The sequence below is a fragment of the Crocodylus siamensis genome, chromosome 1 (assembly GCF_052110815.1).
Source record: "Crocodylus siamensis isolate JL-2025a chromosome 1, ASM5211081v1, whole genome shotgun sequence".
NCBI lineage: Eukaryota > Metazoa > Chordata > Crocodylia > Crocodylidae > Crocodylus > Crocodylus siamensis.
Genome location: NC_143395.1, coordinates 143,043,287 through 143,067,762, shown reverse-complemented (window position 1 = coordinate 143,067,762; position 24,476 = coordinate 143,043,287). Strand labels below are relative to the sequence as shown.

General features: G+C 41.7%; 1 protein-coding gene across 1 annotated transcript in view; it reads right to left on the bottom strand.

Annotated features, from left to right (window-relative positions):
* Nucleotides 1-24,476, bottom strand: part of RYR2 (ryanodine receptor 2) — an 830,495-nt gene that overhangs the window by 126,965 nt on the left and 679,054 nt on the right. The window contains exons 69-72 of the mRNA XM_090044772.1: nt 22,794-22,886; nt 18,911-19,081; nt 18,049-18,108; nt 11,426-11,560 (exon numbers count right to left, since the gene is read on the bottom strand). Of these exons, the coding sequence (XP_089900898.1) occupies nt 11,426-11,560; nt 18,049-18,108; nt 18,911-19,081; nt 22,794-22,886 (459 nt within the window). The remainder of the gene's footprint in view (nt 1-11,425; nt 11,561-18,048; nt 18,109-18,910; nt 19,082-22,793; nt 22,887-24,476) is intronic.

Here is a 24,476-nt window from a genome sequence, read left to right as displayed (position 1 = left end):
CCCCTGGTTCCCTCAGGACACAGTCCGGGACCATGCCCTGCCCCGCTTTTTTTAACTCCGTTATTTGTTTAGACCCCTGGATATTCAGAGGTCTAATTTTTCCCCTGTGCTGCAAACTTGCAGCGGGGGGAACCTTTTCCTGTTTCTACATGTGCCTCTTGCAACATCTCAAAGGGTTGGAGATGCTTCAAGAGGCACATGTGGGCTCATCTGGATGTGCCCCTTGTGGGCTATACGAGACAGAACACTATAAAAATAGTGAACTCAAAAGTCACATGATTAAAATTATTCATTATGATTCAAGAAATGAGACTATCAGTTTCAGTGAGGAAGACAAATTTACCTGAGAGCATTTCTAATACCTTGAGGTCCCTGTCATGAGTGGCAATACCTGCAGGATTAGTACACAGCCATAACTTATTTGGCTATGTGGAGTTGGTTTTGCCTGCTCTATATGTTTGCTTTTTTGGTGGGTGTCAATTTACTATGGGTGATATGTCAGTGTTAAACATGTGTTGTGCACGTTCATTAATTTTAAATAGAATAAGAAATGTGATTTCATTCCATAGAAATGTCAAAAGTAACAAAGGGCCTTGCCCTATGCAGCTATTTTTTGTAGTGCAGGCTTTAATTTACATATTTTATTTGTCTTCAAATTTATAAACACGTGGTAGTTGTGCTTTCACAGTATGAGCAATTTCAGTGCAACCTTCCAACCTTTGGAGGAAGTGGGAGACATTACTGTTCTCTATGCTAGATTTTCTACACATACTTTGTAGATATACACAGTGGAGGATGGCTTTCACTGTTGTTGGCTTTTGGGTGAAAATAAAACTCCCAAACTGAACAAAGCCAATTTTTATTCTTCTTAAAACCGATCTTTATTTTTCTTAATAATATAAATGCTTACATTCAGAGCAAACAATATGGTTGGAATTAAGGGACAAAGGACATTTCAGTTCAGTTCAGTTTGGGGTTCCTGGCTCACTACAAAACAGTTTGCAGTTACTGAGACTAGGCTTTCCAACTGATGACCTCTCCAGAATTTCAAGGTCTGGAACGAAAAAGCATCTAACTCCATGCTTGGAATGGAAGGATCAAAAAAAATATGGCTCTTCTAAGCTGCTGTTTTTCATTGCTGGATACACAGGAGCTGTGACTTGGGGTTCTTGAAGCAAAAATAGTGGTCCCAATAGGAGGGGCTTATTCAAAATCTGGAGAGCCAGGGCTATGCAATCTTGAGGCTGATGAAAATCAGTGCAGTTCTGCATCCATCTGTCCATTTCTGTAGTCTCCCAGGTGACAGCAAGGCTATACCTCATCACCATAAGCCTTTTTCTACCAGTTCCCCAGTCACAAAAAACTACTTTTCCAAGAGTTCCTCAGTCACGAAAAGACCTCCCTGTCCTTTTGCTTCTCAGTCAGAAACCTGTTCCTGAAGCTCTCATTTCTCACAGTCTTGCAATAGGTCAGCAAGCATTTTTTTTTTGCTTGCTAGTTTTCTAGATGTTCGTCTGTGGTTAGTACCGATGTTCTAAGGAGCTGGAAGCCTCATGTGCAGACTCTGCTAAAACAAAAAAAAAGTAAACCAAGAAGCAGTTATTGCTCACCATGCACAGAATGATGGACTGCTGTTCTATTGCACTGCCTTTTATATTAGAGGGGCAGATATGAGGGGGCTGATGTCCCAAAAGCATTTTTAAAGGTTATATAGGGGGATAGGATAATACTTCACGTGCCCATCTGTTTATTGCTAATCTTCTGCAGGTAGCCCTAACATTGGAAGGTACATCCATGATCCATGTGACCAAACAGTAGCAAACAGAATGATAAGTTACCTGTATCCTTTGTAGTGCTGCTGGCAGCCTGAGTGCACTCAGGGGCAGCAGACAGTCTGGCACTGTGGACAAATGTGGACTCTGGAGCTAGGCATCCAGGCTCTTCTCACATGGTCTCAGTCAGGTCCCTGTGTACTGAGAAGCTGTCAGATTCATCTTCATCATGCAGTCTTTGGTGTTCTTTTGCATATCAGCTGCTTCCAAGATGAGGTGGAGGTCAATCCTGGTACCCTGTGCCAAAAATCCTCACCAGCTCATTATAATATTGACAGATGGCTTGGGTACAACCAGAGTTCTTTTTGTACTTAGCCTTCCTGTAAGCCATCTCAGATCCTTTGTTTTAATGCAGCTCTGCATGGCATTCCCTTTGGGACCCTGCTTGGTCATCACCTCAGAAAATTCCCCCAAAACCATCTTTATTTCTAGGTTTGCACTTCAGAGATCCCTGCTACTTCACCTCTTCCAAAATCCATGATCACATGCAAGGAAGCACAAAGAGGTGGCGTAGCACAGAGATAATAAATAGGTCTGGCGCTAAGTCTGCTGAATCCTGGGTCATGCAAGCGAAATGGACAGAACCTGAGTGAATGCCAACATGTAAATAGGGAACTGACATCCAGTATTTGCGATCCAGATTAACAAAGAGCACACCAATAAATATACTGGCTGGCTGGGACAGACTGTGAAGCTGAGTGGGAAAGGAACTGCCGAAATGGTTGCGAGCACAAAAACAATCTCGCAAACATTACTACCATGTAACATTGTGGTGTGAAATTACTGATGATTCCAGCACCAGTAGAAACACCACAGTAATTTATGAGTTATGTTGTACTAAGGCACTGAGTCACGTGAATGCAGTTCTTTCTATGTAGGTGTAATTTGTTTTTCAGCAGAAAAACCACTCTTGTAGACAAACCCTGAGGCACATAAAGAAGCGCCCCAGCAAGGCAAAATAATGAAACGATATGAAATTAGAGGAAAATAAATTAGGAAATGTGAGACCTGAGATACCCTTCTAGTTAGTTTGTTTTTTTTAAAGTGAAATGAGTTTGTTGCTCAATGGTAGATGTGCGTGTGAAGGACAAGACAGAGACCTGAAGAATGATTTCAAACCACACCCCTCCAAAAGGATATGGATTTGGGCTTTACTACTACCCTACTGTTCCTACGGTAATGTACCCAAATGTTCAAAAAATTGGTGGCCTTGCTAGGAAGGTCCTTAAATACATGCTTAATGTTAAGCATATGAAAAGCAGTTCCATGGCCTCTAGTGAGATACTCATGGTCAGAAATTGGACATAAAGGATAATAGGAAAGTAGAGCTGAGAGGGAGCACATGGGGTCATTTAGTCTAACAATGGGCAGATGTAGAATTTTTAAAAAAGGAATATAGATGGTGTGGCACATCATCAGACATAACACCACATTTTTCTCCAGTTCAACAGAAACTGGAAGCTTTACTAATGTGCTAGGGGTCTACCACTATAATATTTAGTTTACAATCAAAGCAAAGACAAATATAATTGTATTGGAATGTGCATTAGTTTGCTAAATTATATATTAAATTTAAAAAAACCAACAAAATAGGCAAAAATAATCAAAATATACTGTTTTATTAGGCCTGTCTGTAGTTGTCATAGTGAAATGCACAACTCTCATTCAGATTCATAACATAAAACCTGCCTTCTTGAGTGTCCTGACAGTGCCTCCAATACTTGACTGTCAGTGATTTGTACACCTGAGTTAATATTACCACACCCAAATTAAGGTTTTTAGCTACAGCTAACAGCAGTCTGTAGGGCTGTAAAAAAGAAGAGAGAATTACCAGAAATGGCTAACAAACAGCAAAACTGCAGAAGAAAGGACAGTTTGAATAATGGAACACCAAGGCCATTAAAAAAGAGAGAGAATCCTTAACACCTATGGAAAGATTAGCAGGAATCAAGTAGATTATGAGCCAAGAAGTCAACTCATTTCCTCAGTGCTGCCTGAAAATAAGTGCTGTTGTCACTGCCAAGTTTCAAAGTTTTGCTGCAACAAAAATCAAAGGAGGGGATGCAAATGCTGAATCCAGCCCCCTGCTCAAGGCAAAATCAGCTTAATCATGATTAAGCTATCCCAGTCAAGCATCTGCTCTTGAAAATTTCAAGGAATGGAAAATCCATAACTTTTCTACATAGCTTTGCCCAATGCTTGATAACCCTCATAATCAGAAAGTGTAGTTTCCTCTGCACAGTTTGAGGCTACTGCCCCTAGTTCTGCCCCCTACAACCATGAAAAGTCCATCTCCATGCTCTTTATAACCACCCTTCAAGCATTTAAAGACTGCTATCAAATCTGCCCTTCCCCTACTCTCTCTTCTCCAGACGAAATAACATTCTGTCACCCTTTCCTCATGAGTCATGTTTCCCAGGTCTCTAAGCAATTTTATTGCTCTCTGCTGGACTCCCTATTATTTGTCCACATCTTTCTTGCAACATGGGGCTCAAACCTGGAAAAAGTACTCTAAGTGAATACTATGGCGTGAGACCTCACGTTTCTGCTCAGTAAGGGCTTAAGCCCTACAGAGCTGCATCAGAAGGCAGTGTAAATAGTTTAATGGTTCCCAATGTCTTTAAAAGTCAGTGTCATTTTTTTCTTTTTGTAAGGAAAGGTAACACTAAAAAGGGATCAATACATATCCCTAAATCTGCAGGGAAAATAGGAGGTGAAATATGTAAGTAAATTAGATCTATTAGAATAAGGACAATACCTTCTGAGAATAAGTGTGTCTTCTATTCAAAAGATAAATTTATTTTAATATCACCTCATTGCTGGAGACTAAAAAAATGCCATGTGCATCTATATTAGGTGCTGCTAAATAAAATAAAAGATATTTATTAATATAAACTGAAAAACAGAAATCAGCATATTTTAAATGAATGGCATATTAGTGAATTACTACCAGAAAAAACAGTAAAAGAGAGAGGGTATTTTTTTAAAGAAGAAAATAATCCATAATAGCCATAAACACAAAGACTAACTTGACAAACATACCAAAAATGCATTCTCAGGGTTAGATCCACGTTCATGTCTTTCTGCAACAAGGATTCAAGGAACAGTGCTTTCCAAGTGACCAGTCCTTGCAAATGTACTGAATTTACTGAAGTCTATATGGTTATCTGTAAATTTCCTGGACAGGAATAGAGCAGGGGATAGCTACCCACTTTGCCATGCTTTTTAAGTGAATGTACTTTTACATACCTCCTAATATCAGGTCTTCTAGAAAATAGCAATGACTGATATGGCTCTTTAGATGCAACAGATACAAGAACTTACCTCTCCTTCAGGGCCTAGACAGCCCTCCCTATTTGCATGAGTTTAGGGAATACACTATTAAAAGGCTACTCCCAGAAATTCAGCAAGGAAGGGCAGAGGCAGGGAGCTACAGTGGGTACAGTTTCATCCACATGGAAAAGTGTTTCAGCCAGATTTACCAAGATTACCCTAGGACCCAGATCCAAAACTGCAGGGATGACTCAACTTCTGGGGGACAAAGAAGATTAATTCCCTGCCTCATCCCACCATCCATGGGAACTTGGGAAAGAAAGAACCTATGTTCTTTCACAGTGCCACAGGTATGACCTATGCCACAATGACCGAGAGCTCAGGCCCCCAAAATGCTGGTTGTTAGCTTTAGACAGCTTGACCTTCAGCATGTCCTGCTCAGGCCCTCCTTTTGTCTGCCATGTCTTGTTCTTGGATATTGTTGGGAGGGTTCCTGATTATCAGTAGTTCTCACTGGTTGCACACAAGAGCACTGTGTGGGGCTCCACCTCCCCTCACACCTTTTCCACATACTAACCTTCCCACAGAAAGGTGCAACCACAATGTTGGTTCACTAGATGTTGTTCATAAGATTTTAGAGAGAATGTCACCAAATCAGGTGACCATTCAGCCTGTCTAATTTTCTGTCTAATCAGTCAACTATAAGTAAATGATAAGCAATGAAATAAAAATGTTCATAATTCATTGGCCATTAAGAAAATCTGTTCAATTAATTCCAATAGGAAATCAAAGAGCAATAATCATTGAAATCAAACTGTCCAGAATTCATTAATCATTAAGAAAATTAGCATGGCCAATTAATTCTGATAGGCAATCAAATAAACAACAGAGATCAAAATGTCCACAGCTCATTAATCATTAAAAAGTTCAGTCTATCCAATTAATTTCATTGAACAATCAAATAGCCCTCAATTCATTAAAGACCAGGGCGTTCTCCAATATGGAGAGAGCAGAAGCTTACAAACTGGGGCACCTGCTTTCCCTGCTGTTCAGCCACTGCTGTCATCCCTGTAAGGATGCAGGAGAATTCTCTAGCTCTTACCAGGCTCCAATGCTCCACCCAGGTACCAAAAGGGGCATTTCTAGGGGCTCCTACCCTCAGGTTCCCCTTTGGAGGGCACCTCCTACTTCCATAGAGGGACTTACTAGAAACTTAGCCAGCAGCAGCAGCAGAGCTGTTCAGCTGATACGGTAACCTTTTTTAGTTTTTAACTCTCCTGACTGGTGGCCTATTAATTCCATATCCCTCCCTCAACATCTCTTCTTTACAGTTTCACTCTGCCTGCACTTTATGCCCACTTCTTTCTCTACTCTTTTTTATTTCCTTAGCCCTTTTATCTCTGACCCCCCACATCTTCAATGCCCTTTTTCTGATGCTTTGTCCTCCCCACTCAGCTAAAATTGGTCTCTTGCCCTGCATTTTGTGTAGCACCTAGCACAGAGGCGGGCAATTATTTCAGGTGGAGGGCTGCTTGAGTTTTGGCAAGCTGTTGAGGGCCACATGGATAGCCCCGCCCCTTCAGTTGTCCCAACCCCTGGTTGCCGTCTTGGGACTGGACATCCCACCCCCTGACCCCTGACCTTTGCCACTGGAAGTCCCTCCCCTTGCACAACTTACCAGGTGGCAAGGGGTTGTGGACCCCTCTAACATCCTGCCCCAGCAGTGGGGTTTCAGGGGAATCAGATCTCCCCCAGAACTTTCCCCCTACTTGTGCCAGCTGGTCCCAAAAGGAGAAGGCTCTGCCACAGCTTCTGCTGGCCAGTGCTGACCCAGTCGGGCTCACCCCATCCCCAGCAGCACCTGGGAAGCTGGCTTCAGCCGAATGCTTCTCTGGATAGGATGGACCCAGCCAGATCTGCACCAGCCAGGAAAAGTGGCATGCAGCTGAGGTCGGCTTCCCATATGCTGCTGGGGATGGGAGGAGTCCGGTCAAGTCTACACCAGCCAGGAAAAGGTGGCATACAGATGAAGTCAGCTCCTCATGTACTGCTGGGGATGGGAGGAGCCTGACCAGGTCTCCACTGACCAGGAAAGATGGCATACAGATGAAGTTGGCTCCTCATGTGCTGCTGGGGATGGGAGGAGCCCAGCTGGGTTTGCAACGGCTAGTAGAAGCAGTGGCAGAGCCATGTACTGTTTGGGATGGGACGACCCCGGCCAGAGCAGCAGAGGCTCAGCTGCACTTTCCCCCTGCCTGCACCAGTCAGTCCTAAGCAGCATACAGCTCTGCCGCTGCTTCGGCTGGCTGGTGCTGACCCGGCCAGGCTCCTCCCATCCCCAGCAGCACGTGGGAAGCTGGTTTCAGCTGGATGCTGCTCTGGATGGGACGGGCACGGCCGGGTCTGCACCAGCCAGAAGCAGCGGTGGAGCCGTGTGCCCCTCAAACTGGCCGGCGCAGGTAGGGGGGAAAAGCACCTGAGACCCTGCTGCTCCGGCTGGGCTCATCCTGTCCCAAGTGGCACGTGGCTCTGCTGCCACCTCTCCTTCCTGGTGCTGACTGCACCAGAGCTGTTTCCTTTCCCCAGTGCAGGCCCAGCCTGACCCTTCATGGCCCAAGCAGCACAGCACAGGGAAAGCTTGTCCATCAGACGTTTTCCTGTACTTACCTTTCCAGTCCTGTGCAGCAAAGCAGAACCCAGCCCAGACACTGTGTCCCATCACCAGCGCCACAGGTTCTGGCCCAGCCCCCCCTCCCCCCCTCAAGCTGCAAACGTGGCCTGAGCCAGGGGCGTGGCAAGTCTAGCTGGGTCTGGCTGAGGTCAGGATTGGTTGCCTCGCAAGCAGAATCCAAGGAAACAGCCTGAGGTGCTGCAGCCAGCAGCTGGTACTGCTGAAGGCTTTTAGAGAGGCAGCCACCATTATGTGGGTTTTGAAGGGGCTGCACGGGCTGGAGGGGAGTGCTTGGCAGGCCGCATCCAGCTCGCGGGCCATATTTTGCCCACCCCTTACCTAGCACAATGAATTTGCCACCTTGTTTACTAAGGATACTAAGGTACAAATGATATTAATATGTGCGCTTGTCAGATCATCCAGGTTAAGATTCTGCAGAATGGGGGCTCTTAACTTCTGCCATCCCCAGAGTTGTGAATGGAACAATAGGTGACTTCCTTCTGATTCTTCTAAGTATCATTCACTAACAGATATCCAGCAGTCAACTTAGGTCCAATACCATCCAGCAGTGCACAACCCTGTCCACTAAGAGAATCTTATAATCATACTCCAAATATCTTTGCAAGCTGGTGACTGCTTTTCTGACAGTTCTGAGAAAAGAAAGAAAATACACAAACCTAGGGCAAAAGCCATAAAACAAGCCCCAAATGAAAAGTATTTAACATCCAGGTAGAGACGATTACAAAACTGCAATTGTGAGAATATGAGCAATTGCAATCCATGACATTTAGAAATATTAGCCACATTTACTTAAAATATCACAGAATTAATCAACCATTTAAAAGATAGCCATGTACATTTATCCCAGGGTGGTAGTGGGGGGGAACAAAGAAACAAACAAACATCTGAGGCACATCCAGACAAGCGTGGCCATGCAGTATGTGGTGCTGCAAACACATCTCCAGTGCCACATACCACATACTGAGGTGTTCAGGGATCCAGAGGCCAGAAAAACCCACAGGAAAAAACCCAAATGGAGTAACATATGCATGGGCTGCACACGCTGCTGAAAAGCGGAGCTGGGTAGTTGCCAGCCAGGCTCCACACAGCAGCAGTGCCACAGGTGCAGCCCCAGGAGGCTCCCAGAACCCCAGGTAAGGCTGCTGTGGCCAGCATAGTGCTGACTCCAGGCTCCCCTACTGCCCCTGTAGTAACTTGCCAAAATGTGCATGGCATGGGTGTTCCCTGAGGACAAGTAGCTGCAGTGCAAAGTGCAATGCTGTTATTTGTCCCTGGGGAACCAAACATTCACACTCATCTGGACATGGCTCTGATTGTCTGAGGAATAAAGGTATTGAGCCAATGGCATCAAGCCTCTGCTGGTGGAAGGTTTAATAGTTTTATAATTCTGGATTGGAAAAAATCTAACAGATATCTTAGGGAAACAGACCGAGAAATGGAAATCCATAATACCAGTTCATACTAATTTATCAGAGTATAACACTTCACCTCAGTGAAATGACTCAGTTAAGACAAGAATAAAGGATCCACGGAAAGTACAACAAAATGCCAATGATGAGAGTCCTCATTATCTGAATCTCCTTTCCTAACAAACTGACAGCATTTACCCTGGTTTTATTGACTTTCAAACACACCTATAAAAAAAGTGACAAAAGTGCAACTGCAGTGGGTATTTGGGGGGGAGAGGGGGAACAGCTAATGACAGCCAAGTCAATCGGGGAAGGGAAGGGAAAACAGAGCCCTGACACTGTGCTATGAACAGCTGGGCTTTTCCATCCCTGGGACCATGATTTGAACATGTACATATGGTTCCTTGGACCCAATTTACAATCATGTGGCTCACTTTAAGCCACATGATCATAGATCAGGTCCTGTGTATGTACAAATTTGCTCCTACTGGGAGCTGTGCCTGGAACGTGCCTGATTTAAGTCAAGGTGGGGGTAGTTAATGGGTTCACAGGAGGGGTTTGGGGAGCTTATCTGTCTAGGGCTGAGCTGGTACACATGTTCAGGTAAGATCAGGTACAAGTTAACCCGGTCTAGGTAGTTCATCTCCTAGGTGAACTAAAGTTAGATTGGGTGGGCCATTTTTTGCCTGATCTAACCTCCTGGAAACTGTACAGATCAGCACTTAGATCCACCTTACTGTTGTTAGGTCCATCTAAGACTAGATATAGACACTGCCACATCAGCTGTGCCATGGTATGTCACAGCATAACTGATCTGCTTTACTGGCCAAAACACATGTTGCCCCTTGTCCGGCCCTTGATGGTGAGGAACAAGGAGCAATATGATTTCCCTGCTTTCCTCACTGCTCAAGAACCCTGGGGCTGGCTAAGCAGGGAAAGTGCCACAAGGCAATAGATGTCAGCAGCAATAAAATGGCAGAGTCTATTACTATGTTTTGTCGTGCCACTGATTTTCCTGTCATGTGCCACAATGAAGGGTAAGAACGTCTATTTTCTCAGCATTTGTGTCTCTTTAAAAATGTTTAAAGTTGGACAATGTCTGTTTTCACTCTAAGTGTAAGGTCTGCAAGTGGATGAACTAAATTACATCAGATGGCCATTTTTTTGCTTGATGAAACGTCCCAGAACCTGTGCACAGTTCAGGACTTAGGTCAGCTGAACCCTAGTTGGGTCAATCTAAGTGTAGCATCTGTATATGCCCTGAGAGAAATGAAAGACTCTGGCAGAAATGATGGCAGGTGGTCAAACTAGCACTTAGAACTGCAGCTTGCATCTCTGTACCAGCCAGAGTGAATTTAAAACCTACTTATTGACTCATACTTTGCTGTACAACCGATTATCAGAACATAGCTAGCATTGTCAGTCTTTCCAGATGAGCAAGGGTTTTCTTCCTTTTAAATGTGGACAATACAAGCCACTTTCTACCTTTTAATTGTGGACATTTTTTCTCGGGCTCATTTTGTAAGTATTCTTTACTTTTGTTCCTTCATTAAATGTAATTTTTAAAAACAATTTACAGTAATTAGATTGCTACAACTACAGTATGACATTTGAATGGCCAGATGTATTAATAATAATAATAATAGCAACAATACTAACAACAATAACAGCAACATCATTGTTTTCAAATTGCCCAAATATTTGCTATTAAATTGTATATTTTATTATTTAATCTAGTCTTCTTAAAATTATGGCAAACCAGCAGCAATAGAGATGGTACAGACAGCTACGTGATTACATGGTGCTAGCTAAATGACACCACAACAGATTTAAAATTTCAAAACACCTGCTTTTAGGGGTATAGATTGTAGCCATGTTGATCTAAGGACATAGGCAGACAAGGTTCTTTGAGTAAATCCAATATTCCTTTTTGAGATTAACTCAAATAGTTGGAAAAATTCTTCTTTGCAAGCTTTCAGGCACAAACACCCTTCGTCAGGCTTCTTACTACTTTTCCAGTTAAGCAATTGTTGATGTTGTAACAAATAATAAGAGAATCATGATGTTTTCTGTCTACTAAGATAAGGGCCATACCATAAGAAGGGTTAACCCCAGGGGGAAAAAAACATTATTAAAAACAAACAAAAATCCTTGGTTAATACCGTGACATATTGCCTGCAATTCTAAACACTTTCTGCTATGAGAAAGAAAAGTCTAACCTGTTCCAGATGAAAAAGTACATTAGCTATATCAAGAACTCTTTCCACTGTCTTCTCCGGATCAGAGGTATTTTCCGTCCTGTTTGGTAAATCTTTGTAAAGGGCCATCTGCCACCTAATGGCAGGATCCTCAAGCTGCAGGAATAAAAGAATTCACATAAGAACTAAACAAGCATTGAAACAAAAGGGTACAGCAGTTTATTAAGTACTAATGAGGATGCTTCTAAGGCAGCAGATGATTTTGTTTTGCTAACTCTTTCCTTTTGAGTGTCCAAAATGCGCAGTTGAAATTTCTTTAACGTGGTACTGTTCATTTGAAAGCAAAGGAAGGATACATACAGATAGGGCTACTTGAGGAATAGCTTGTTGAAGATGTGTTGAACACTTAAAGAGAACTACAGAGGCATTAAGGAAAGAAGGAAGCCTTGTCAGGGGCGCACTAGACACTGCCAACATTGAAGTAGAAAAGCATTTTTACAGAAGATATACACCAAGCTACTACGTAGTTTTCTATGTATACGAAATATACATTTTAATATACATATGCCCAATCATTATACAAAGAACGTTCAAATTGCTCTTTACATTTGGCATTCCTACAACTATACTGGTTTTTATTATGACTATTTCTAGTCTTTGTATATTAGTCATGAACAGGATTAAAGATTTCTGACTTATTAGATTTATTATCCTGATTTTTATCCTTCTTATCCTTATTGGCAAATTTCTAAGATGACATCAGTGATCCAAATTTCACTGTCTGCTAGTAAAAAATATAAAATGTTAAGAAAAGAAAATTAAAAATGCCACATTTATTACTGTAGCCTGGCTGTATAAGGCAAAAATATTCCCTTCAATATTTTTCTATTTAAAGTTTAAAGGGAATAATTTTCCGCATTTCAATTTTACCAAAATTAGTAACTGAACTTTACTTTTGATCAGGATGTAGCTAAGAACACTGTGCTATTACTGTGATCATTTTTTATGCCAGTAGTACTGACAATAGTAAAACAGCATAAAAAAATGGATCTCACATTTTACTAGGAGCTTTGAGACCTGAATTTTCCTCCTGATCCACCCATTGATTTTGTGTCCCTTTAGTCAAGCCACTTAGTATGTGACTAAAATGGGGATAATAATGCTTATTCATCTCAACAAAGCACTTTACAATCTATGGATTAAAGAAGTGCTAAAAATTACTATAAACTTACACAGTCAGTCAGTAATAGCTTATTGCACACTAGAAAGCCAGGAATGGCAGGTATCCTTTCTACTTTTAGGCTTTTCCATTTCTTAACAGCTTTCATATCCACAGTCCTGGTGTGAGTATTTGATTGGATCATCATGAAAGGATAATCCACAAAGGACTTTTTAATCACAGGCAGCAACATCTTTTGAACAGAGGGCCCACCACTTTCTAGTAGGGCAGAGCTTTTCTGTATATGTAGCTTTCTATGGATGTGAGTGGCAGACACGTCAAGGCTTGAATTAACATGATTGGAGAAACATTTTGGTGACTTGATCTTCATCCATGTCAAAATGAAAGTGAGTTTTGTCATCAGTTTCTTGAAAAAAAAGTTTTGGTACTGAGCATGCAAGGAAAGACAGAAACAGGGTGAAGACAGGAGAAGACAAAATGTAACACAAAGCAAAACACTTAACTAAGATGGTTCTCAAACCATGCAGATTACAAATGTGAAATGATTTAGACAATAAATGACATTTAAATGGGAGGTAAATACAATGGACTGAACAATGTTATAGTGAGTACTGAAAGTGACATCAAGGGCACTGACAGATGTTCAGGTCCCTAATCTAACTCATGGCAATTTACATGAGTGAGTTGCCATGACACAACAGATGTTCAGCTGGGGGAGGAAAGCCTGCCTGGCGGGGGGGGAAGCCTGCCTGCAGGCAAGCAGAACACCAAGGAGCAACCCCTTTCCCCAGCCAAGAAGCTGCCCCTCTCTCCAGCCCCACATCCCCTCCTCCCCACCCCCTACCCCTGACCTCTTTCCCTCAAGCCCAGGGCTGTCAGCAGAAGCCAGCAGCAGGAGATGCTAGCTGGGGTTTGGCCTGAGCCGGGGGTGGGAATCAGAGCCCCCCTGCCTCATGGCCCAGCCTGGCTCCCCCTATATCCCAGGTGGGGCAAGGGGGGTGGGGAAGGGCCATGAGGCATGGGGGCTTTGCAGCAGCCCAGCCCTGATAATGCCAAAAATTAACTTTAGGGAACAAACGTTCCTTAATGCACTCTAAAGCACCTTCATCTGATACCTCATTTGAAGAGGATAATTTTTTTGTGACTGGACACTTTAAAAGTACTCTGCAACTATGCATGTGTCTTGGCATGGCTTTAGAGCATTTTCAGGGGAGAAACTGGACAAAAGTATCTACTACTTTTTAAAACAAGAACTTTATTGTTCCAGAGGAAGTTTCCCAGAAAGCAAATGGGATATTTTGGCTTTACGAGAGCCAGGTGAAACTAACAACTTCACCCATACAGGAATGTGTTTAAGTGTCAGGGATCTGAGTTATAAATAAATAAATAAAAAGGTTTTGTTTTTTAAAACTGAAAATACACTTTAGTGTGATTAGCATCATGCCATTCATTCATATGTTTTATTTAAAAGTATATATTAATGAAATTATAGCATAAATATATTTTAACCTAACATCAATGTTTAACATGTTACAGGGCTTGAGGATTCACAAAAAACACTTCTTTAGACCACAGGAAACAAAAAGTTGAGAATGAATTTTTTTACATTTAGATACTATTTTAATCAATTTGCAGTCAAAATGGTAAATGTTCATTTTTCATGTGCAGGTTTGAAAATGAAGCGTGCAGTGGCAAGAGAAGACAGATACATATTCATTTAGAATATTAGTTATATTGAGCATAGGATCGCACAGGTATAATCTACATGGCATCCTCTGTTTTATAAATTTACACTTAAAATGCTTATACTTGAAGGGTTTTTCACTGGAGTTATTTTCTTGCTATTCAGTAAGCCAAGCTTGGATTTCTTTAGTCTGAAAAATCAAGAAATAATTTTATTGCCACGTGTTTTAAACTGAGGACACTGTGCTGCTGAACACCACCAGACTTTAAGGAAATGAAGTTTCCTCAGTGAAAGCACAGGCACAGGTCAAGGTATTAAGTGTCATTATCCTAAGGCAGTGAAGCAGTAACAGACACAAACATCTTAATGGGGCTATACAGAATACAACACAAAAGAAATTAACCGGAAATTGAAAAAACAAAAAGTACTTAAAATGGTAGACTGAGTGCTTAAAAGCAGCATGAAATGAGCAAAACTTAAAACTGAATGGCTTGCAGAATGACAGGGTGTATGAAGAGAAAATGTCAGGATGGAAGTACCTCTTCTCATTGGGGAAAGACAATGCTTTAGCTTTATGCATGAAAGTACATAGTAAACAGGCATATCTGAAATCTGCTGAGTACGTTATTTAACAACAGTTGTGTATACATTTTACAAAAGATCTCCATGGCATTTTTCCCCTTTTTCTCCAAACTGGCCTTTTTGGGAACTAGGGAATTTCTTATTGTAATGGTATCATTTCCTAAGTTTAAACTGGCAGGAGGGCTGGTAACTGTGCATGGTGACTAGATATCAAACCTTTCCAGGATATTTGCAATATTTCACGAGCATTTAATTTGTATTGTTAGTATTGAAGAATACATTCTTGTGTGCTTTCAAAATCCACACAATCTTATATCATGTTTCCGTACTCTACAAACTATATAGGCCAAGGTTAAAATCACAGAATCATAGAAAGTTAGAGTTGAAAGGGACCTCAGGAGGACATCTAGTCCAACCCCCTGCTTAAAGCAGTACCATCCCCAACTAGATCAAAAATATTGTTAGAAAGAAAGATTTCAGATAAAATTTTCAAAATCACTTAAATAAGTAAGAAGCTTAAGCCCCCCATTTCCAAAAAATAACTGACACAATTAGTTACCTAAAAGCAGTGGTAACACACAAGCAGCAGCTGAAGGATCAGTACTGATGAAGAAAGACATGACCTTATGTTTTGCCAGCCAACCATGTGGAGTGGCCAAAAAACAATGGTTTTCCATGGCAAAAAATTAGGTGGAATCTACCCCTACAGGAGAAACTACATTTCCCAGACCACCCTTCACTGGCACACTGCTGCACCTTTCCCCAGCTGGGGCTGGATCTGGAGAATGGAAGTGTGAAGTACACCTCACTCTATTATGATCAGGGATCCAGGTTTTCCTTTCCCTATGGAAAAACAGAGTAAACTGAGGATTTTACTCTTAACTGGAGGAAAATGTGGATTTCGCCATTTTGCAATGAGCTCCCTACAGGCTGGCAGAGTTCCAGCCTGCAGGGAGCTGGGAGGGAGCGGGAGGAAAGTGGTAAGACAGGAGGTGCCAAATGCAGGGACATGCACATGGCCCCAGGCAGACTGCAGAGCAGCTCCAGCAGGTAAGTGGGGTGGAAAGTGGGGGACTGAGGCCCCTGTAGGAAGGGAGGGAGGGAGCTGGGCAAGGCTAGGGCTGCTGCCCAGCTGGGCAGTGCTTGGGGCTTGAGGCCTGGGGCTGCAATGCACAGCTGCAGGCCCCAGCAAGGAGCAGGATGGGGCCATGGGTGACTTGTCTGGGGAAGGGGGAAAACCAGCTCCCCACTGCCACACACACTCCTGGGGTGCAAGGGGGACATGCATCCCCCAGCTTTGTCTGTGGGGCAGGCGCAGGCTGCAGGCATGGGCTCCCACCCTGCTTCCCAGCCAGGGCCTCCGCAGCCCAGCAGGCACAACCTGGTGTGGCAGGGAATAGTGAGGCTGCATGAGGATCTCCTCACCACTGTGAGCTCACCACTACCCTGGCAACGTGCCCCCTGCACATACCACTCCAGTGAGAGTTGCAACCCTGTGCTGTTGCCCTCAGTGCTTCCCTCCCCCAGGGCTTCCACAGCCCAGCTAGTACAACACAGAGTGGCAGGAAGCACTGGAGCCATTCAGAGAAGCTGATCACCTCTGTGAGCTCCACACTGCCCTGGCAAGACACCTCCTACATGGGGGGATGTACTGAGGGCAGCAGCACGGGGTTGTGCCCCTCAAAGCAGTAGTATGTTCAGAAAGTGCATCACCAGGGCAGTGGGGAGCTTGTAGCAGCAAGCAGCTTCTCTGCGCAGCTTTACTTTCCCCTGCTGCGCTGGGCTATGCCTGCCAGGCTGCAGAGGCCCTGGGGGATGGGAAGCTGGGCAAGAGCCCATGCCCACAGCTTGCACTTGCCTCAGGCACAGATCTGGGGGGGCACGGGTCACCCCTGCCCCCCTCAGGAGTGTGTACAGCAGTGGGGAGCCAATGGCCCTGCCCTTGCCCCTGCCCCTGCAGCAGGGGGGAGCAGGGGCTGTGGATAGCAGCTTGGGGCCTTCTCCTGCAAGACTCGGGGAGCAGGAGCTGTGGGTTCAGGGGCGAGGGGCACCAGGAAGGCTGGGGGGGGGGGGTGAGAGGCACACGCAGGGCTGAGGGGCTATGGGAAGCCTTTAATTTTAATCATGGACTGTGGGTTTTTTATTAAAGAATTTGCCATTTTTTATCAGAGAATTTGTGATTTTATAATCAGGAAAAACCAGAATCCATGATTATGATGTCCCTCTCTACTTCAGGAAGTGCACAGGGCTTGTGGTCCACTCACCCACCTATACTTATGCTAAAGTCACTTTTGAAAAAATGATTCAAGGTTTATAATATCATTTCAATGGTTTTCAAAATGTACCCCATATCATTGCATCAAAAATGATGCAAACGCTAGTATTTTCCCTTCAGCAGAGTTTGCATTAAAATAATCAAATCCTTCCAACTCAGCAGGCCTAATTCTCTATTCCTTTAAGTGATGCAAAGTGAATTTATGCCACTTGTGGGATTTCCATGTATAGGTCCAGCTCCAAACACAATTCAATGCATTTCCAAGGCTGCTATACCACAGAGCAATTTGTAGCTTCTCCCTTGGGAGGCAAGAAGGGATGGAGTTCATTGCACTCGAGCTATAAGTCCCTCCTAATATATGGACAGGGACAAAGTAGAGTCATTGCGACAGTTCTTCACCACTCCAGGGAATCCTTTAGACTGAAAGTATCCCCCTAAGGGCTAGCTCTTGTGAAATGATGGTTCTTGAACATTCTGCAGATTCTGGCCCCACTACTGGAGGGCAAGTTAAATATAAACATGCTGTTTAAATCTCTTGCTGCTGTCACTGTGAGCATATCACATCATCTTACACTGCATCATTAGAGGTGTCAGTGTGATAAAAATAATGCATACCATAAGGGATTTATTTACAGGCCATGTGTTTTATCAATATAACTACAGCAGCTAGTAATTAATCTAAAATTTCTGACAGAACATTTTCAAGTAGTCATTTTGAACAAATTAGCTCAATTTTTTGTGATGTGTAATTTAGAAATAACATGGAAACACAAGTCCTTTATTTCCTAAGCATCTGCTGAGAAGACAACGAAACTTGACAGAGAGAGGGTATTACAAGTACACACTGGCTGTCCCGAATAATCAAAAGATTTGTTAGTTATATGGAAGAAAATGAAGCAGCATAAATACTGCATTTAAATTACCTTGCCCTGTAAATGAAGATTACTACGGATAATATCCCGAACTTCATCCTCAGTGTCTTTCTGTCAAGGAAAAAAACAATGCATCATGCGCACTTTATAGAGCACATAGTTAAATAAAGTTATTGCCTGTGTTAAGACTAGATTTTTGTCTGGTCCTGTACTGCATTAAACTGGAAGTTAAACTAAGGCTGTAACATTTATGTTACCTGGCTATAGGTAGACATGTCCTAGCTCTTGGTTATGATCCCATCATTCACATTTACATTCAACCATGGCAATTCAGCATATTGAAAAATAATCTACATTATCACAATTACCAATACAGCCTTTGTCCAAATAATAATTGTCATTATAGATAACAGGAGGAACTCTTTGTTGCCCTCGCACCACTACACAATGTATGGTCCACCCTAGAATTGAGATTTCTTTTACTTAAAATCCAGCTATATTTTAAATCTGTTTAGTGCAGTTTTCAGAAGCCCATTTCCTTCTATGACCAAAAAAGGAATATTTTACAAATAGCAACTTATAAGACCATTATGTGAAAATTCCCAGAGGCTGGGAAAGTTGCTTAAACAAAATATACAACCCCAGGAAAAGAGTTAGGGTAAACCTCACCTTTTAGAATATCAGGTACAGGTACATATTTCTCAGTTCCAAACTGAGTTCTATTTAAACCATTTCAGGACAAAACAAAACACAATCCCATGCTCCAAACTCAATGTTAGTCAGGTAAATGATTGTTTGGGCTTTGGGACGGCAGAGGAAACAGGGAAATCTCATGTCAAGGGGTCTGTTACAGGAATAGAGAATATTTACCCCAGAACTTAGAAGAAACAAAAAGCAGTCTTAATTCACCTACCATGCTGAATCTGGTTTTAGCCAGTGCAATTAACTCCTGGTCTCCAGGTGCACAAATATTTAATCCAATGGGCAGTAATCTCTTCAGGGCTGCTACAATGAGAGAAGTCTGCATAGAATAGCGATCACCCTTTCGCTTCATTTTCTTTCTCTCCTGATCAGAAACAGCTGCCTATTGAACGGAGCAATCAGAAACCTAACATTAAATAATTGTCTCTGCACAAATAATTTCGCTTATATTTTTGTATAGGTACATATTTCTCACAATTTATCATCACCTATCCAGCTGCTCCCCCTCTATCCAAAATCATTGCTCAGAATATCATGATGGTTTGCTTGCCACTATAAGTCAACACCTTTTCTCAGTAACTGCTTTCTGATTTTATCACATTCTCTGTTTTCTCCTTCCATATTTGTGTCTCTTTCCCTGTTCTTCAAGAATTCCAGTTGTCCTCCTACTTCTTTCCTGTTCCCAAACGTGACATTTATGATTTCCAACCCCTGTATGCCCCTATCCTGCATTAAATGTGAGGTTAAGGTAAGGCTTCAGTGGTCTACCACTGATGCCCCCCTCTTTATTCTTTTTTTTTCATATTATTGCCATTTTTTCCTATAACTCTTTTGCCTGTTGACCCTGAACTCTACATTCATCTACTCTATGATGCTTCCATGATGTACACAAAAAATTAATTTCGTGATTAAATCACCATAGTTTAGAACAGCACTAAGTTCCAGTTTGAAAGGCAGCATCAGTAAAAAAAAAAAAAAAGAAAAAAGAAAAAAAAAAGCAGATTCTTGGAAACATGTAAAGGGGATCAGAATTTGGTCTTTACAGTTTCCTCACTATAGGATGCTTTAGAAATTAATTAGGTAACATTAATTTCACACTTGGAGTGTGTCAGTGTTATATAAATGGTGAGTAGAATTTTAATAATAATAAATCAAGAAGTGGAATTGTGATGGCTTTTGTTTGATGCGATTTTGCAATGTAGAGAAAAACAAGGACATGTCTGGCATTTCAAAGAATTATGTGCAATGTGAGGTTGGACATGCACAATTTAAAGGAAAGAATTCAATAGCCTTTACCTGTTGAAAGATTAATCCACATCAAGAGTATCATGGAAGAATAAGCCTTTGGGTTTTTGTGTTTGCATGACTTATTTATTATATGAAAATGCAACTTGATTAGTTAAATTCCATGTTAACTAACAGATTTTGGGGTTCTTCAAAAAGTCCTTTTAAGTCAAATTTATTTAACTGGCTAGCAAGGATACTTAGACTAGAACATGCTGTTTTGCCCAAATTAAGATGTTGACTGAATCAAAGTTAACATTAAAGATGAAAACTATGGCTTCCCATTCCATTTGGTCAGAGATCATGCCGGCATATTAACACACACTGATGCTCCTACAGCATCATAAATAGGTTGTTCCCAGCAAAACCTTTTCATACTTTAAACAACTGTGGCTCCAGTATAGCCAGTGTGGTGGCACAGATGCAACTGAGAACAGATTTTAGCCCAAAATTTCTGAGTAAACTTGTTTACCTTCAGCAACTTTGCTATTATAATTTATGTTTTCTGTTTGACTTAATGTATGGCTGGATCTAGGATTTTGAAAAAGAGGGTGCAGATGGCATGGTCCATCATCACATAACAGTGCAAATTTTTCTACTACAAAGAAACTAGAAACTTCACTAATATGCTAGGGGCCTAGGACTATATTATTTTGTTTATGATCCTAGCGAAAACAAACATGACTGGGGGTGGTCCTCACTGCCACCTCCACAGTAGGACAGCCACTTGGTGCCAGGGGAGTATAGTGTTAACCTCCAGCCTGGCCACAGACAGACCTGCTCCCTGCACGCCAATCTGCCCCTTACCCCCACCCACATGATGACCCACAGCCCATCCTCACCCCACAGCCTCTCCTCCCTGCAAAAGCCCCCTGGTGCCTGTGGCCCCCATCTGGCCCCTCAAAGTTCAGGAAGTCCCTTCTACTTATTTCCCCCACCCCTCTTGGCCACCATAACCTGCAGATCCTCCTCCACAGTACTGTACCTAGCCAGTGGGTAGACGGGGACAGGAATGTAACTGCCGCTTCCTGAGTGCTAGGAGCTGGCTGCCACTGCCTCAACATACAGAAACAAACAGGGAAGGACCCACTTCAGCCACTTGCAGCACCCAACCTGAGGCAATCAACCACTTTGGATCTGCCCATGCCCATCTTCATGCCAATCTGGCTGCACTCCTGGTTTAGCCTCCACCATCTCCCACAGTGAATCCTCCACCATCTCCCACAGTGAATAACCTAGGAAGGGGTCACTGAACTAATTTATCTTTTCTCCTCACTTTTGCAACTCCTTCCTGCCTCTGGCCCCTGTCACACTACACAGCTTGGCCCGTCTTGAGCCCTGCCCTTCACCTCCCTATCACTGATGTATTGTGGGTTCTACATACCTCTAAGGTAGAAAGCCACACATTCTAGTTTCCTAGATAGCAGCACACCCAATTGGGCACCCTGGGGGTGAGCAGAGAAGCCTTACCAGGAGTGGATAACAGACTAGAAAAGAGTATATAAATGAATTTTATATTCAGTGAAGTGGGACAGAATCTGAAGGAGGTCATCAAGAGGCATACAAACAAGGGGAAGAGGCCTTGTAACAATGAATTAGATTAATGGTCCATCTAGTTTGGTAGTCTGTTTCCCTGAAGACTCTACAATGGGCCACTGAGAAAAATGCCCGACTTCCAGAGATGAAATTTTTGGGAGGAAAGGAAAAGGTGAAACTTAGTTTGTTTTTTTTCAGGTCACCATCTAAAATCTCACCACCATGAACTGACATAATATGGTGCCGTCACCACCACATAATGTCAATGTATTAATTGTTTCTCATGCCTGCTTCATTTGTGCCATTTAATTTTTGCTCACCAATAAAATCATGAGAGCCATTCTGGTAAAAATGGGTTTTATGTATTTAACATCATCTGTGGTATGCATGTTTGTAATTGAAGTAGTCATAGAAGTGCACCTGGTGTGGAAACTTGTAATGTCTGAGGCAATTCTTACCTCCTACAGGGCTTCATTTCACAGCTGTGGACTGACCGCTGTAAAAGCCCTGCCTCCTGTACTGATGTAGTGTTCTTCCTGACCACAACCAGCTAGTGATTAACTTATATCTTGAATGGCATACATTTACTTCCTTTGGACTATGTTTCTGGAGCCTTTTTGAGCTCTGCTAGGCACAGACTCAAGATGGTGGAGATGAGGTGGTTTTATACCATTTTTTTTAAATTCCTTTCCTCTACCCTTGCGCCAAGACTGTGCCCAGTTTTCATGACTATTCTTGTGTCTGCATACTCATAACTACAGCTATTCCTATACGTATGGGAAACAACACTAGAAATGGGGGAAAATACATTTTTATATCGACAAACGGTTAAAGAATATGTTTTAACTTTGCTCACTGTAGTAGACACATAATATATCAGGGACCCATAATCCTACCTCATTTCTTTACCAAAACTCTGTGGAGGTCCACAGTTTGGACTGAAAAAAAATTCTGAATCAAATGTAATATCAGCTGATTGGTCTAAGTCAACTACTGTTCAGTGTACAGCACGTGACAGAGCACACGAACAGCTTTTAGATAGCCTTGATTCTTCCAACCACTCCAGCTAAGCCATGAGAGCAGCAAAATATGGCATGTATAGTACTGGGGATATCTTAAATGGCAGGACCCAGAAAGTTCCCAGCAACACTGAATTTAAGGGATTATAAAAATTGGGCCTGCCTTTATGGCTTAACAAAGCTGAATCATAAAAGGGAAGGAACCCTTATAAAGTTATTGGGACAGCAATACATAAACAGTGTATTCTAGCATACCTTGGACATCTTAGATTTGGTGTCAGTAATAAGAAAAGACATATTGTTGATTTCATTCTGTACCACAAAGTTCTGTTCTTCCCTTTTGAAATTCTGAAATGTTACACAGGAGACTTCAGTTAAAAGCACTTTATTAATATATGGGGAATCAGTCTGTACAATTCTTAGATAATATATATGAGTTAATGACAGCTCTAGATTCTACAAGGTTATAGGCTGTAAGATTGTAATGGATTATCAGGAATATGTTGTGATTCTTATGCTCTTACATTAAATAAAAATCAGATGATACATATTTTGAGCATATAAAATGAAGATACTGGATATATATATCCAGCTTGCATCTATGCTAGGCAATATTTTTTATGCTTTAAGGATTTTATATATCTTTGAATACCAGATAAGGAAAACTGAGATACTGGCAAAGAACCCAAAGGAATGACATATATATAAAATATGAACCAAAACTTTCTAGGCAGATGCTAAGAAAGCTCTTCAGAAGCGGTAGCTGAAAAGAAGAGCATGAAAGTACATGAATGCATTAAGTGCCCAACAATTCTCAGTCATCCCTCCACCCACTGACAAAAAAAGAAATGCATTAGTAAAGATGGTCTTAGCTGTGAAAGGTGCACTGTATCTTTATCTGACTTATTTAATTGCTCGTGTGTCATGGTTCTGATGAGCAATATTTAGAGTACTGTCACTCCACTGCAAAACAGCAGCCAGCCCCACATAAAATATAAGACTTCCAGTATGAATGCTAGAATGCATTCATCTTAAAATTCACTCCCTGTGAGCATTCATGAGAGAAAAATGTGTTTACACAATGATAGATGCTAATGTTGCAAACTCATTTAAAAACATATGTGAGACTTCTCAAAATATTTTTACTATTTCTCCTAGATATAATTATAAGATACAATTGAACTGTACAGATAGATTAAAAAATACCAAGGCAATTGCTCACATTTTCGATTCATTAGACAGCAATTTAATTATACAGCATTAAAAATAAAAAAGTATATATACTTTGGCTATTTTCATTTGTTTTATAGCAAACACTGCATTTGAAAAAAAGAAGATTTTTTTTCAAAATACGCCATTTAATGTGCATAACACAACAACAAAATACATAGCTAATTTTGTGCCCTTGAAGGTATGAAGCTAATTAGTTATGGCACTGAACATATAATTACCTTTCCCATACTCCACTGCCTACCCTACAGGCAAATAAACTTTTTAAACTTCATAAAAAAGCCTTAACATAAGCAAACTATGGTAGATTATTACAATGAATTGTAAACTAATTCACTTTCAATTTCAAACCTGAATTAGATCATGTTAATGATTGTTTCCTTCCATTTACACTGCAGAATGTCAATTTAAAAAAAAAAAAACTAACGACATTAAAATTAGATTTTTTTTTAAAGTTGCCTTGATATAATATATTACTAGTAAATCTGTCAGTCTTAGGCTTTTCTATAATGAAAATCACTGAGAATGGTAATATCTAAGGTCTCAATCCAGGAAAGTTCTTTGCATACAAGAAATCCCATTTAACTAGCATAGTTAAATTTATGAACACTCTTAACGTTTTCTCTGGATCAAATGCTAATTGACAAAATGGTAGTTCACTGCACGGAGAGGTATTCTTATTAGACTCTTTACTCAGATTTACACAAA